General features: G+C 37.8%; 1 protein-coding gene across 16 annotated transcripts in view; it reads left to right on the plus strand.

Annotated features, from left to right (window-relative positions):
- Positions 1 to 17,053, plus strand: part of frmpd3 (FERM and PDZ domain containing 3) — a 195,518-nt gene that overhangs the window by 127,534 nt on the left and 50,931 nt on the right. For all 16 annotated transcript variants that reach the window (XM_087281000.1, XM_087281006.1, XM_087281013.1 and 13 more), the window contains one exon: positions 15,444 to 15,553. In XM_087281000.1, coding sequence (XP_087137126.1) covers positions 15,513 to 15,553 — 41 coding nt within the window. In that variant the 5' untranslated portion in view covers positions 15,444 to 15,512. The remainder of the gene's footprint in view (positions 1 to 15,443; positions 15,554 to 17,053) is intronic.

Below are 17,053 nucleotides of genomic sequence, written 5' to 3' on the forward strand. Positions count from 1 at the left end.
GAATTAATTGAACATTGTAACATATGCTTTATTATCTATCATTAGATAAATGTGAACTCTTGAATGGGTTTTTTTCCAATCATTTGGCAGGGAAGCGGGTCTTTTGAGTGTTTGGTATCTGACTGAAATATGTGGTCCCACAGTATGGCTGTTGCCTCTTTCTCTGCATCTCTCTTGCACATCTGTTCTGCTCTCTCTGCTCCACTTCACTTTAGTCTCATCTGGTGCCTCTTACTGACCGCAGGCGCATTCTGGCCATTTGAAACTATTTGTTGGTTTGTTGCTATGGTTACAGCCCACCTATTCTGCCCCATCAAGATTTACCTTTGTTTGTTTCTCCAGTTTACTGTCTGACTTTTACCATTACTGTTGCTAACTTGCAATCTTCATGTTACATCAGTTTAAAGGTTCATGAAACCTTTGACTAGTTTTTTTTTAACAGATCCATCTGTGTTGAGCATTAATGAAGACGTCATCACCTGTTATTATTAATTGTAGAGAAAACTGGATAATTTTTAGCTTTTGTCTGCTAATTTCATCTTCCGGGTTTAAAACTATAATTGGGGCTGGATCAAAACCTGTGATGTAGCACTCAACTACTAGTGGAGTAATGACATGTCTGTGCTTTATCATTATTCAGGATTTCTTATCCTATGAGAAAACCCAGCCTCTTAATTATTCATGACATCACATGCTTTCCATTAAAAGACCTGCCAAGCTGGGAAACACACAGACATTTATGAAGGGTTGTATAGGTGCCATAAAAAAATGTACCATACAATACCTTGCAGTGGAAAAGTGCCAACAGAAGAGTTTGGAGAGATTACATTGCTGTTGTAATTTATCCACACACCCTTGTTAAGGCATTCGTTAATTTTATCTTTTTCTTTTCGGCTTAGAACCCTTTTTTGAGCAAGCGTTGCCATATCGGAATGAACCGCCAACTTATCCAGCATATGTTTAACAAAGCGGATGCCCTTCCAGCTGCAACACATCACTTGGAAACATCCATACACACTTATACATTACGGACCATTTAGCTTGCCCAATTTATCTGTACTACATGTTTCTTGGACCTGTGGGTGAAACCGGAGCACCTGGAGGAAACCCACACGAACACAGAGAGAACATCCAAACTCCACACAGAAATGCCAACTGATCTGCCGAGGCTTGAATCAGCGAACTTCATGCTCTGAGGTGATTGTGCAACCCACTGCGCCACCATGCTGCCCTTGTTAAGGCATCTACTTCTTAATGAAAACGTATGATAGTGGAAGAAGTAGTGAAACTGTTGAAAAGCAGTAGTGGCAGAAGGTCTATACATTTAATATAGCTCTGTTTTGATGACTTTTTTATGTGCTACAGTTAATATTGCTCTTTTTGAGCAGTCTAGTGAAATGTGTTCAAAAAAAGCTGAAAAGAAATTATTATGAAAGAGCTAAATTACTGCAAAATAGCTGCAATATACTTTGTGATCTGTTCATGAATAAAAAAACATTTCCAAACATGCCCTCTGGTTATTCCCCGAATCACTCAATGAATACAAATGATTAATTAAAAAATGGTAATAATAACCCATTTTCTGTTTTCTTGTTTACAGAGTGGGTGTGCAGCAGGCAACTCACTTAGATTGTGAAGGATTGGGTCTGTGCAGGCGTGAGATAGAAACAAAATGAATAGGCATTGACAGGCACATGTATGATGTCAAATTTGCTCAATTTTGACAAAGAGAGACAAACTTTAAAACTTGAAAGATATGGCACAGGGGCGAGGCAGTGGCGCAGTAGGTAGTCCTGTCGCCTCACAGCAAGAAGGTCGCTGGTTCGGACCTCGGCTCAGTTGGCGTTTGTGTGTGGAGTTTGTATGTTCTCCCTGCCTTCGAGTGGGTTTCCTCCGGTTGCTCCGGTTTCCCCCACAGTCCAAAGACATGCGGTACAGGTGAATTTGGTAGGCTAAATTATCTGTAGTATATGAGTTTGTGTGTGAACCCAGAGATGGGTTGCGGCTGGAAGGGCATCTGCTGCGAAAAAACTTGCTGGGTAAGTTAGCAGTTCATTCCGCTGTGGTGACCCCGGATTAATAAAGGGACTAAGCCGACAAGAAAATGAATGAGATATGGCACACTGCTGCATTTCTCATACAGTATCTGCTATGCAAAGCGAACCTTTGAGTAATCACATATGTGGCATGCTCTGTGCTCATCCGGTGAGTGAACGGCTTTAGAATGACTACAAAATGTGAACAGGGTGCTATTAACATGATTCATGGATACTGACGACAGCAGAATCATACAGTGTGTCTCACGTGGCTCGTGCTCTGCAAACGTAATGAAGCATTGTGCACTACTGTGTTTTAAAGATAGCTCTTGTGGCTCTAAACTAAAAGCAATCCCAATATAATTTCATTGTATTTTATATATAAAAACATTTTTGCTTTGAAGACATTTATTAATCAAAAGGTCTCAAAAGGAATAAGAACTGTTCTTTAAAATTGCTCTTTATAATCTGGCATTTCAATGTTACCTTACCTTGAAAACCTGTTCATGCTGTATATCTTCAATCAGATAAATCATTTTAAAGATGGCAGCACTTTCAAACAGACACTTGAACAAGCGCTAATAAGGCAGACTGATTTTATGTTTTTATTTAAGATACTGGTTGTTAAAACACGTAAAAAAACTACCGCTTAGGGCAGTGGTCACCAAATTTGTTCCTGGAGGGCCGGTGTCCTGCAAATTTTAGCTCCAACCCTAATCAAACACACCTGAACAAGCTAATCAAGGTCTTACTAGGTATACTTGAAACATCCAGGCAGGTGTGTTGAGGCAAGTTGGAGCTAAACCCTGCAGGGACACCGGCCCTCCAGGACCGAGATTGGTGACTCCTGTCTTAGGGTTTGTGTTAGTTTTCAAAAGATTTTTTAAAAGCTGCTCATTTTTTTGTTCATTATTAGACAGGCCAATGAAACTATTAAATTCCTTTAATATGTAAATTATTTTTGAATATTTTCAACTAGGGTTGGGTCAATTGACGATGCCATCCTTCATCGCCAATGGCTGATAAACATCACAATGTTGAGCCAGCATCGCGATTCGCCGCTCCACCCCCGTCGCAGCAGCAGCCTGCTCACGAAAAATACACTCTACGGCCTGTTTACACTAATACTTCTTAGTTTTAAAATGGCATTTTAGAACAAAAAAATATATTGGTTGTCATTGGCTTTCCTTCCACACTGTACCGCTGAAAACGCACATGAACACACACACACACACAGTCATGCGCTGCAATATATGTGCGCGTCTAAGCTCCAGCAGTCAGGAGGGGCTTAGAGCACAAAACCCCAGAGAGCAGTGCAAGTCAGACAGTTTATCAAGGATGTACCACTGGATCACATCTCACTTTAGTTATTAAATGTGATTTTTAATTATTCTTGTCTCAATCTAACGACTCTTCTGTCTTTTGAATCTATCAGGTAACGTGTCAGTAATTTTAGCGAAAACCTCAGATACTGTTGCTAGGTTCCTGTTGGTTGTGCACCTTTTTTTACCAACCAAGGTGGTCGACGTCATTATAATGATACAGATCACTCTGCCTATTCATGCCAAAGTTCCACGGAAAAAGTGATTGATGGGGTAATTTGTGTATAATTTATCTTTATTTATTTATGATGGTTATGGGTAAGGCAAAGACCATGCGGGCCAGATAATTGAAATGGTAGGCTACAAATAATTAACTTATTAACTTACTCAGAAATAATTAATTCACCGCCGCCTACAATGACTATGCCATCGTACATCGCAATATTTCATATTGGACATCTCCCAACCCTATTTTCAACACACTTGTAATATGGAGGATTTAATGAGATATTTTGAAAAGGTATCGTTATGTTGTGATAATTACTTATTGAGACACAAAACTAATTCAAGTCTCTGAATTTCGACGAAACATTCTGCATCATAAATGTCACCTACAGTAGTACCATTGCACAAAAGATGCTAACCATTGCACAAAAAGTTGGACTTCTGGACATGCTAAAGGAAGGTAGAAGTTATGCGAGTGTTTAAACAAGAGAGAAATGTGAAAATGTTAACGCCTATCTGAGAAAACTGTATAAAGATTGTAGTGAGGGGTTTTACAGACTTAAAACATCTTTAATAATTGTAAAAAGGTGAAGCAGTGACGCAGTAGGTAGTGCTGTCGCCTCACAGCAAGAAGGTCGCTGGTTCGAGCCTCAGCTCAGTTGGGGTTTCCGTGTGGAGTTTGCATGTTCTCCCTGCGTTCGCGTGGGTTTCCTTCAGGTGCTCCGGTAAAGTGTTATTTAATATTCCTCTAAATTGTACTTTAAAATAAAGTCTATAATGCAAACAATCTAAACAGGCCTGTAGCCAGGGGGTTTCAGGGGATTTTAAAAACCTCCCCCACACTTGGTCGTTATATAACATTATTTCTCCCATTTTTGCCGGTATGCCTTCAATAATCTATAGTAGAAGGCTTTAAGACTAATTAAACTTTTAACTATTCAAATAGACAAATTCTGACTGAGGAAATGAGATAGCAAGTTTTTTATTTGCCCATAGGCTACAGTTTTTATTTGAAACAAATTTTAAAAGATTCCTAATTACAGTTTTTATTATTATTATTATTATTATTTTATGGATGATAATATTTTTTTAGGATTTTTAAAAATGTTTTATTTAAAATTCTAATCTCATTAAATTATTTATAAAACTGTTAACTTACCATTTAAATGCACATTTGTAAATTAACACTTCATGGTAAAATAGTAGGGTAAGCACTTGTATCAAATATTTTTGTTGCATCAAAAAGTTTCATTGTGATCGACTATCCGACAAGCTATTTCAGCAAAATTTTGAGCTTAAAATTTTACTAAAATGCAGTATTTGAACCTCATAATTTAATAGAAAATTAGGCGAATGACTGCAAAAATGTCCACTTTTTGAGATAAAATAACGACCTCTTTCAATAGGCTGACTACAAGCCTGCCAAACCAAAATATTTAAAGCTACACTACATAATAAAATAAATTTGTTTTTTGGAATTCAACAGATCCTACAGAAGCAAATATATTAATTTAAGATAAATAGCAATATAATTAGACATTTCTGTTTTAAACTTATCTATAAATATTTTTAAATGACATAAATAAGTTTCTGCCCCTGCTGGCAAATGTAATGTCAAAAAGTAAATAAATAAAGAATAAAAAGAATTAATCGATCAATCAGACATTTTTGTCACGCTGAATGCTAAAAGCTTTTAAAGAGTGGTTAAGATTTTGTACTGTATATAGTCTTAGTGGTGGCAGGGCTGAGCCTAGCCATCATTTGCTGCGGTCATACACCTTTTCATCAGCTCACTTCTGCTGTATCCATGGCAACACTTCAGCTAGTCATTCCCTTGGGATGCATTTCTTCACAGAATTATTTTGTCTCCATTGCTGAGGCATGTTTTGTATTTATGTGGTCTTTATTGTAGGTCCATTTTTTTACTGTGTATCTGTGATTTCAAAACAAAAACAAAAAACTACCCTTCACTGCTATATATTCTAATGAAACATATAGGGACAGCATCACTTTTTTGGATCATCTTTAAAGTTATATAATATTTAAAAGTATTTTGCAGACAAATTATGACTGATGTTTTCTAAGTTACATTCACCACCAGAAAACTGAGCCAATCTCTTTGTAAACATGTGCCTGCAATCTTTAGTTTTTGCACTGTAATTCTGACATCCTATAAATATGTCCTCTAAATGTAAATTATTGTAAATTAATGATTTAGGCTAGCCAAGAAATATGATGATAAATCATGAGGATTCTTAAGAATTAATATAATAATATTTTCCTGTTCATCTTAAACCACACAATTTAACGTTTGCCACATCTTGAGATCCAATGTGAGAATTTGAGTGACTGAGCAAATGGAGACCTCTGAATAAATTCTGTATTACCAATTTTGTAAGTAAAGTCATCTTAATGTACGCTATAGTTTCTTTTCATTTTAATAATGGTGATAATAATGGGGTAGCACTGTGGCACAGTGGGTAGCACAATTGCCTCACAGCAAGAAGGTCACTGGTTTGAGTCCCGGCTGGGTCAGTTGGCATTTCTGTTCGGAGTTTACACGTTCTCCCTGTGTTCCTCCAGGTGCTCTGGTTTCTATCACAAGTTCAAAGACATGTGGTATAGTTGAATTGCATAAGCTAAATTGACCGTAGTGAATGTGTGTAAATGAGTGTGTATGGATGTTTCCCAGTAAAGGGTTGCAGCTGGAAGGGCATCTGATGTGTAAAACATATGGTGGATTTGTTGGCATTTCATTCTGCTGTGGCGACCCCAGATTAATAAAGGGACTCAGCTGAAAAGAAAATGAATTAATGAATAATAATAATATTAATATTATTATATGGTTATGTTACACCATAACCACTTAAAATAATAAAGACAAACTGTGTCTGAGAAACATCAGGGGAAAAAAATATTTATACAATTTGTTATAATGCAAATTAGCAGATTGTCACTTCACGTCAGCTCAAGTCTGGTCAAAATAGCTGAAGAAAGAGTTAAGAGTGTTTGTCAGTTAGAGAGTATATGGGTGTTAAACATTGTGGAAACACTGCCGTGACTGTGGTAATGATAGCTGAAGGATGTTATACAAAAGTCCACATCTCACCTTAAACCATACTGGCCAGAGGTCCTCTTGAGTATTCATACATGCTGTATCACCTGATAGAAAGTAACCATTAATGATACATCCTATCCCATCCTGACTGCAGCTCCCTTCCAGCATATGAGCCATCACCCTGCATGTAAGGTTACTTTTGCCTAAAATACAGTTTTCCTCAGCTGCCCAGTATTTAAACATACAGATGCAAGAAAGTGTTAGAAAGGATCTGCTGAGATAAACAAGATGGTGTAGCCGTGACCTTCAGAAACTGCCAAGAGGAACTAGATGACTGAAGATTTTCACATTGTGACATATTCACAGCCAGATGTCAACTTTACTCAACAATATTATCATTCAAAATAAAACCTCCCCCCTTTTAAGTTAAATCCATTGTGCAGGAAAATAATACATTATAAATCAATTGTGTTATTTAATCCTCCATGTGTGTGAAGGTTCACACTGGCTGGTTGTAAGTTAATTTTGCATATTGTATGTTAGAATATTCTATGGGTGTTTTAGATATTCTTAATTATTCATTCATTTCATTCATTCATTCATTCATTGCTGTGAGGCGAGGTTGTCAGAAAAATTACAATTAATAGCAAAATGTATTTGAAAACATAGACATACTATTGAAAATTTATACTTTAATTCATAAGAGTCAAACTTCTGTGGTTATTTTGGTTAAAGTAACCTAAAAGTAATACAAAATAGTGTGACATATTTCTAAGATATTAATATTGTGTAATAAATGACAGTAACTTTTAATATATAATGTATTACATTTTAGAAGTAACGGTAACACTTGCCCAACGGTGTTCGTAACATTCCTATTGTTCGTTAGCACAAAGATTAGATATTAACGGGGACTTGGAGCAAAATTGTTTATGCACAATGGGTTCTATGCACAGTTAGAGTTTTAAAGCCAATGATAACCTTCCGGTGATAGCTTAATGTGAGTATTTTCAATTTCACAAGGTTGTTTTACCAGCATTAATGTTGTAATGTAATTACAATGCATTAAGTTAAATAGAGTTAAGCATTCATTTAGTTGTTCAAGCGTAAAATTAGATGAGCGATGGTATAACCACTAGAGCCGTCAGTAGCAACAGGCTAGCACATAAATTCCATTGAAAATACTGGGTAAAGTCTAGATCGGATAAGCGGACGGCCGGATGTGCGCTATGCACATCAATATAGCAACATTTTTATGACACTTTATAACAATAGGCGACACGGTGGCTCTGGTAGAGCTGTCTCCTCACAGCAAGAAGATCGCTGATTCGAGCTTCTGCTGGGTCAGTTGGCATTTCTGTGTGAAGTTTGCATGTTCTCCCCACGTTAGCGTGGGTTTCCTCCGGGTGCTCTGGTTTCTCCCACAGTCCAAACACATGCGGTACAGGTGAATTGGGTATGCTAAAAATTGTCTGTAGTGTGTGAATGAGTGTGTATGGGTTTCCCAGTGATGGATTGCAGCTGGAAGGGCATAAAACATATGCTGGATAAGTTGGTGGTTCATTCCGCTATGGCGACCCCAGATTAATAAAGGGACTAAGCTGAAAAGAAAATGAATGAATGAATGAATGTATAACAATCATTAATATTTTACAGTACTGTGACGGTTGGGTTTAGGGTTGGGGTGGGGGTAGGCTTTAAAAAATACAATTTATTGGGTAATTTAATAGATAGCATAAATAATACTCAATGCAACTACAGTTTTTATGTTACTGTGACAGTTGGGTTTAGGGTTATGGTGGGGGTAGACGTTAATAAAATACAACAAATGAGAAATTTATTAAATAATATAAATAATTCTCTTTAACTTTCGGCCGCAACTGTATCTAGCAACAACCAAAATACTGGGGTAAAACAAACTGTTATATTTTAAAGACATGGCGGGGAGAATTGGACTTTAATGCAGTGCTTCTTGTCAGATCTGAAACCCATTTCATATTGTATGAAATGAAGTGCAGGCAGTGAGGATCACTGATTTTTAAAGAAATCGGACCTTAAACATGACAATTTGAAATGGAAAGACGTCATCGGAAGCCCTTGGAATGCCTGGCTGAAAATTAAAGTCTGTGTGCATTTAGCCCATTTAGCTAAGAGGCAGATGTTGCATTAGAATTTGTGAATTTGTATAAATTGTTAAATAGGATAATCTGTAAAACATTTTAAATAATATATCATTTTTTGTTATTGGTCTTTAATTTTTAAAGTTACTTATACAAATAAAAACAACTAATTGGAGATTTACATCGTCTTTTCCCTTTTGAGAAATAGTTAGTCTTTACTTTTTACTCATGAGTACATTTTATTTTTTTACTTTTACTTGAGTAGATTTATAAACATGTAACTTTACTTTTACTTGAGTAAAAAAATTTGTAAGTAACAGTACTTTTACTTGAGAAGAAGATTTTATTACTCTCTCCACCTCTCCACTTGTGTTTACTAACCGGGACTATTGGATTGTATTTACCATGTTTACCCAAGCTCAGGTGTTGTCTACCAGCTCGTTTCATGTCCTTAATGGAGGAACTTATAAAACTACTACAAAATCTTGAAATCTCTCTGCTCTTTTTCCACAGCTACACTTCCACCTTATACACCTATGCACAACCTACACCTCTTACCCACACCTGGCTTTTCTTGAGAAATTCGACGGTTCCCCACAAAGTGTAAAGGATACTATTGACAATGTACTTAGATTATTTTTCAACAGCTACTCCATCAAAAGTGGTAAAATGTCCTGTGTGTGCTCTCTATTGACGAGAATGGCTTTGGACTGGGCTTTTGCTATCTGGAGAAATGGTTCACCCGATTTTCACAAATTCAATGAGTTTCTGAAATCCTTCCGAGAGGTGTTTGAACATCCAGAGGGAGGATCGGAAGCCAAGGAGGAGGCCCTAACAGTACGTCAACATACATGCTTCACAACTGATTATGCCTTAAACATCTGCACACGACGAAGCAGTGTCGCAGTAGGTAGTGCTGTTACCTCATAGCAAGAGGGTCGCTGGTTCGAGCCTCAACTCAGTTGGCATTTCTGTGTGGAGATTGCATGTTCTCCCTGTGTTCACGTGGGTTTCCTCAGGGTGCTCCGGTTTCCCCCACAGTCCAAAGACATGCGGTACAGGTGAATTGGGTAGGCTAAATTGTCCATAGTGTATAAGTGTTTGTGTGTGAATGTGTGTGTGGATGTTTCCCAGAGATGGGTTGCAGCTAAAAGGGCATCCGCTGTGTAAAAACTTGCTGGATAAGTTGGCAGTTCATTCTGCTGTGGCAACCCCGGAATAATAAAGGGACTAAGCTGACAAGAAAAAAAAAAAAACATCTGCACACTCGCAGTTCAAACTGGATGGCTGGATGATATGCTACAGTGTTGTTTCGGAGAGGATAAAACAGTAAGATTCAATCTAAGCTCGCATTTAGAAAGGACAGAAAATCTGTTGATCAACTCATTGAAACATTTTTCTGTCTTGAAAACCTCATGCAATCACCACGCCCACCTAGAAGTGACCAGCTACTTTTCAAATTACACTATCTCTCCTCTAACTCTGATGGGTCACACTCGTCACTCCTCAGAGGAGTGACAGTGCCACTATTGACCTTTTTCAAAAATGCGGAAGTGCGCCTATTTTCGCGATTGTCTTAGAACTTCCGATTCAGTCGCCTATGGGAGAAATGACTAGGAACAATAAACGGCAGAAAGCGGTCAAACTACTTGCTCTACAAGTAGAATAATATAATAAGAAAATATCAAATTGCAACACCAAGCAGCATAACGAGCAGTTTTTAACGTCAAAAAATGAATGGAAGAGAATGAGACTGGAAGTCTCAAGCCAAAAAGACTTAAATGGCAGCGCCCGCTCGTCGGTGGAGAATAAGGTGAATACTCAACATCTATATATATATATATATATATATATATATATATATATATATATATATATATATATATATATTAGTGCTGTCAAGCGATTAAAAAAAATTAATTAATCGCACCTTTTTAAAAAAAATTTATCGCAATTAATTGCATTTAAAATACTGAAACTTGTAATTTTGGCTATTCAAATGTAAAATTAATGTAAACGAAAGAAAAAAACTATTTAAATTCAAAATATAATTGTTTATTAAAATTTAAATTCAAAATATAATTGTTTCATAGAATTTTTGTTTAACTTGTAACACAGATTTCTTCATGTAAACAACATACCCACATTGAACTATCAAGATCCTGGCTTGACAGCCATATTTATTAAAGAAATTAAAACACAGGCATGTTAATGACATTTAAATTTCAAAACAATCAATGCCTATAAAGAAAACATTGATTTCTATGTTGGATTCTAAGTGGACTGCAAAAAATGCCAAAATACAGGCATTGCAGATATGGAAAATGGAAAATAATAATAATAAACTATTGAATACAAACTGTTGCACTCATTGTAAAGTTTTATTTCTGTGAGTTTAGAACATTAGTTATAGAGTAGAAACAATTTTGCTTAATCCTCCTTTACATTGATCCAGTTGCTAAGACTAGGAGTATCCCGCAAGTGCACAGAGACTCCCAAATGCCCGCAAATGAATGATAATTTCTCGCAAATCAGTCGTTAAATACATTGCACACCCCTCTCCCCCGCATCCCTCCAAGATCTTCAGGTAGTCTATGTCGCGCGCAACTCACCCCCACCGTCCTTCAGGTACGTCTCGCACGCACACACCCCTACTCAGATACGTCGCTCACTCCACCCCTGACACCCCTCAACGGGCCTGACACACACACATACACACACAATGCGCTGCAGACGTTTTGGCCCCAACGGCCTTCCATACTGGAGCGACTCCCTTCAGATTCAACACGCATGATCACATTCAAGACACCAATAAGATACCAGGCCACTGGTATCTTCATGGAATGTTTCATTTTTGCTCCCAAAAAAAGGCCATCCTCTTAAACAGTAAGTGCTTCTCCCCTTTTAGTCATGGCGCTACATAGACGCACCCCAGGAACTCGAAAGGGGCAACACACAACCAAACCGCTATCAATTCAACCAGGTTTCATGGACACAGAGGAAATCAACTTCCTTATCATTTCATCTCCCAAGGATCCAGGTATCCTAGGCTTACTATGGCTGCAACAGCATGACCCTATTATTTTCTGGAGAGATGGTGAAATTGTTCAATGGTGTGAACTTTACATTTAAGAGTGTTTCATACCCATATCATCAATTCAACTCAATGCATTTACTGTTCAAGAGGACAAACTCATACAGCCTAAACTCCCCCTGAATTCAAAGATTTGGCAAAAGCATTCAACAAACATGAGGCCATGAAGAAATACATTGAAGTGGAAGTGTCTAAAGGCTTCATCCCCAGCCATCCATGTAACTAGCTTCTGCTGAATTCTTCTTTGTCAGTAACCAGGATGGAGGACTCGGTCCATTGATTACAGAGCTCTTAAAAAAATTCCCAACCCAGGCTCATTCAGAAAACGTAGTCCTGTGGACGTTTCTGGAGACCAGGAAATACGTCCAGGTTGGTATTTATTTTCGCAGTTTTTGTTTTCGCGAATCCACAAGAGGCCGATGTGTGTGCTTTTTCGTATCTCAAATGTCTCTCGCGAGTGCAGTTCGTGCCTGCGATGTTCTCGCGTAAACCTACCAGAGGCCGCTGTCGAACAACCGTCTGACTATGGAGACAGATAAGACTCAAAAGTAATTCACGCAAAAGACACGATTTATACATGCGTAGCCAAATTCACGTGCATAAAACCATTTATATTCACAAAAAAAATTTCACGTGCTCAAAATATACATTTTCATAAAATACGTTTCACAAATGCAAAACAGCATTTGAAAATGTATAGGAGTGTACAAAAGTTTTAAATGTTTAAAACTTGCGAGTTCATCCTGAATGAGAATGTGCAAGTCCTCTTTCACGTACGACTCCCCCTGGATAAGTGTGTGTGTATTTTTGAGACTTTCCTGCCAGAGGCAGGGTAACTCATACCTTTCAGCCAATCAGAGGAGAGCTGTAGTCAAGGACACCCACTCTGCGCTCTATTTGCGCAGACTGTTCCTCTCCAGCATGGCGAACGGAGAAAGCAGCAGTCGCAGTCACATTTTTTTTCATTTATTTATTTATTTGACCATAGCCTCACTCTTTTTATCCATTATTTTGCCGCAGCTCCGCTCTTCTTATTTATTGTCTCGCAGCCCCATGAGTAAACTTTAGCCTGCAGGGTAATAATGAGGATTAAGTATTATTCTGGCCACACTAACCATAACAGTGTCATTGTGGTCCAGCGGTCAGCACGTTGGGTTGCCATGCTGTCGACCCGTGTTCGATCCTCACCTAAGTTAGTTTTTTTTTTTTTTCATTTTTATTGTTAAGACATACAAAACTGTAAGGTTGTTGAACATTTGAAGTTGTAAAGCAGCTGATTTCTTGAAAAAGACGTGATAGTGTCATTAGAAACTGAATTTCAAGCCTTAGACCGGCTCACCTCAGTTCACGACTGACTATATTAAAATAAAGTCATTTCCAATTCAGTTTCTAATGACACTATCACGTCCTTTTCAAGAAAACAGCTGCTTTAGAACTTCAAATCAACTGAAGATGAACAACTTTGCATCACTAAATTATTCACCAAGCTAGATCTATGCAGTGCTTATAACTTTATATGAATCAAGGAGGGGGATGAGTGGAAGACAGCATTTCTACTTGTACTTGCCACTATGACTACCAGGTGATGCCCTTCGGAGTGGTAAGTAGTCCATCTGTTTCCAAGCTTTTATCAACAAAGTCTTCCTTTACATGCTAAACTGATGGGTAATTATATACATCGACAACATCCTTGTATATTCAGTATTCTATGAAGAACATGTTTACCACATATGACCTTCAAAGACTCATAAATCAAAAATTATAAGCCAAAGCAGAGAAATATGAATTCTTCTAAATATCTGTATCATTCATGAGATGATGCCGAGGTAAACTATGTTTTGAACTGGCCTCTGACCTGCTACATTGAAGATGCTGCAACAATTCTTGAGATTTGCAAACTTCTTCCGCAGATTAATTTGAATCTTAGGCACTATAGCAGCTCCCCTCACCTCCATGACCAAAAAGCTAATAAGCCATTTCTCCTCCTGTCATCCAGACCCCAACAATCCCCAATCCACAGAATGTCCCATACTGTCTAACACAATCATCATTGCCCCGGTCTTATGAGATCCCACCAAACTGCCACCACCCCCAACAGACCTTTTCGTACAATTTATGCTCAGAGAGAAAGCACTCCAATCAGTCCACAATTCATTCTAATCTGTCACCAGTTCAGTCTTGTACAATTCTCTCACTGACCAGCTGAGGTCACCCTTACCAGATTACTAACTATCCACAAACTACATATCCTATAACCCTGTGCCTGCCATGGATTAGGACTCTAAGCTGTACTTAATACCAATTTGAATTTATTGTATTTAACAGGGACAATGCTCATTAACAAACAGTAAAACTGTCATAAGCCAGAATGAGCCACAAGGGCTAATTTTCATCTGTTGACCCCTGCCAGATTTTAAAAGGTAACTTAAAATAAAAAACACATCATCGAACATACAAAAACAGTAAAGTTACATATGACAAAGGGATAAAACATGTAATAAGAATTACTTAAAATATTAGATAAAAGAATTACACATGATTACAAACTTGATTTGCTTTTAGCCCTTTTTTTAACTTGTATTTAAAAGTTGAATGATTTGTAACACCCTTTAAATCAATAGGAAGTGTGTTCCAAAAATGTCTGATAGGAAATCACCCATAACATATTGCTCTTCCATGTTCACTGACTGCAAAGAGTTGTTTTGCTCTACAAACATTTCTAAGCATTTTTCCTGTTATGATATATATATATATATATATATAAATATATATATATATATATATATATATATATATATATATATATATATATATATATATATATACTCGTTTCTCTGTTGCTGACATTCTTTGTTCCTCGTAATTTTTAACTTTATCGACAATTGCTTGCCTGCTGCCTGCCTGTTACCATAATGAAACCTCCTGTCTGTCCTAGTCATCCAGTGCATTAACACAAGTTTACTCACCTGGACGATTGCGTTATGTTTACCATTCACTTGCATATCCCTTTGTGTTCTACTGTTTACGTTGTTATACTGTGTTTTATAATAAAAGCTGCGAAATGGATTCTCTGGTAATCTTAATTATTAATGGTGTAAAGTGAATCAGTGTGGAATTCAACATTACCCAGTTAGTTCTGTTCAATAAGAATGTGAATGTTGATTCAACAATAAAGCTACCAATACCAATTGACCAAGCCAAAAATAGCATTGTCCAGCTTGGACTAGCAGTTGAGCTGCATGGTCTGATAGGAAATTTCTAACATTCCTGGTGTTATATAGAAAAATCTGCTTAAACAGGCAATTACAGCAATGTAGTATGTAAATTTAAGCTGGTCATCAAGAACCACTTTTGGGTTCCCAACTGTTCTGGAAGGAGTCATTGTCAGTGTATTGCACCTAGCCGTATGATTTCACATATTATACCTTTCTTCCCGATTAGCCAATCCAAGCCTGCTACCAGACTGCAACAATTCTCACCAACGCTAAATGTAGCAAAGTAAAAGTGTTCTTGTATTCCTTACGTGATTGATTGATTTGAGTGTTTATTAAATAATCTTTTATTTTTCACATTCTTTTTTCCTCCCAGGTGAATGTGTACAAAACATAACCAGCCCTCTGAAGCAGTTTACACAATCAAGTTCTCTCCTTTCAGGGGATGGCCCGGGTCCAGGATGGGCACACAGAGGAATATGACAGGTGGAGTCATCAATAATCCTTTTATGTTAATTAAAAATTTATAACCTAAAATGGCCATTATTTTTTTTCTTTCTACATCCAATGGGAAAGGTTCATTCACATAGCACTCAATCGAAAATGGCACAAAGCGTTGACACTCTCAAAAAACAAGACACACAAGCTGTCACTGGGGCAGTTTATTTTTAAAAGGTATACATTTTTACTTAAAAGGCTGGGACACACCAAGCAGACTTTAAACAACTAGTGTCAACAAAACTCAACTGTGTTGTTGTCCTGCGTTAGCACTCTTCTGGCTCCAACTGGACCAAAGAGTTACCCATGAAGACATTAATGCCTAGTTCAGACTGCGTGATTTTAACCCCGATTTTGGCTCGCCGACAGGTTTTGAGAAACCACAGACAAATGCCTGAAATCACAGGCAAATCGCTGCTCGTGCACGTGAGTGATAATCACACAGTATGAACGATCAAAGACGCGATCTGAGAGAATCGCCGATGAGTCGCCGATGCCTGTGAGATATTTGGCGTGCTAAATATCTGGAGCTGTCGGCGATTCAAATCATGCCGTGTGAATTGAGTTTTGACTGAAAATAACATCGCCGATCGCCTACAGCCAATGAGAGAGTAGCTTTCACTTGTGTGTGCGTGTGTGTATAACTGCTGCAGGTCAGCGGGAGGCTGGGGGAGAAGTTAAAAGCGCTCTTTTTCGGTTTATTTGGACCCACGAAATGGAGGAAAAACTAGTGGAGGTTTGACAGGACTCAGGAGCAACCGTGTCTGTTTGACGTTTCATACAGAAAGAAATTAGTTTATTATCAACGTTGAGGAGAAATGGCTAATTCCCTTTAAACCCAGGTGAGCAAACATGTACATGTTCTACCCCATTAAAGGCTTCTTTCTCATTATGTAGTTAATAACAAAAGATATACTACATGTTTTTGGCTGTGAGACGTAGTTTGGACGAAGTTATTCTCCCTATAGTAAAGTCATGCAATGTGAATGTTCATGTCGCCGAACCATCTTGCAGTGTAAACAAAGCAGCGACGAAACGCTAGCCCAGATAGTCATGCAGTGTGAAAACATCTGTGACACGACTAGTTTGAAAATCATGCAGTCTGAACTCGGCATAAGCAGACTAAAGCTGACTGGAACAAGTGTGTGTGTTCTACACTTGCTTGGGAGGATGTGTCTTTCCACACCCATGGATTGCAGTAGTCTGTTTTCTTGTTGGCGACAGGAAACCAGAACTTCTGACACATACGTGCAAAAACTAAACAAAGCAGTGTTTAATACCAGTAGTTTTCACTCACCAGGGAGGGATTCAATTTTGCAAATATGTCTGTAATCAGTTAATCCATATCATTTGCAAATATTTGAAAAATGTAACAAAAATACAGCCAGCCTCTTTGTGGTCCTCCTTGACTTGAATTGTTTACTTGCTACATCACTTCACTTTGTCATACTCGTGCTCTGATTCTGTTTAATGTGTCTGCTAAAGAAA

This window comes from Danio rerio, chromosome 14 (genome assembly GCF_052040795.2).
Source record: "Danio rerio strain M-AB ecotype USA chromosome 14, GRCz13ab, whole genome shotgun sequence".
Lineage (NCBI taxonomy): Eukaryota > Metazoa > Chordata > Actinopteri > Cypriniformes > Danionidae > Danio > Danio rerio.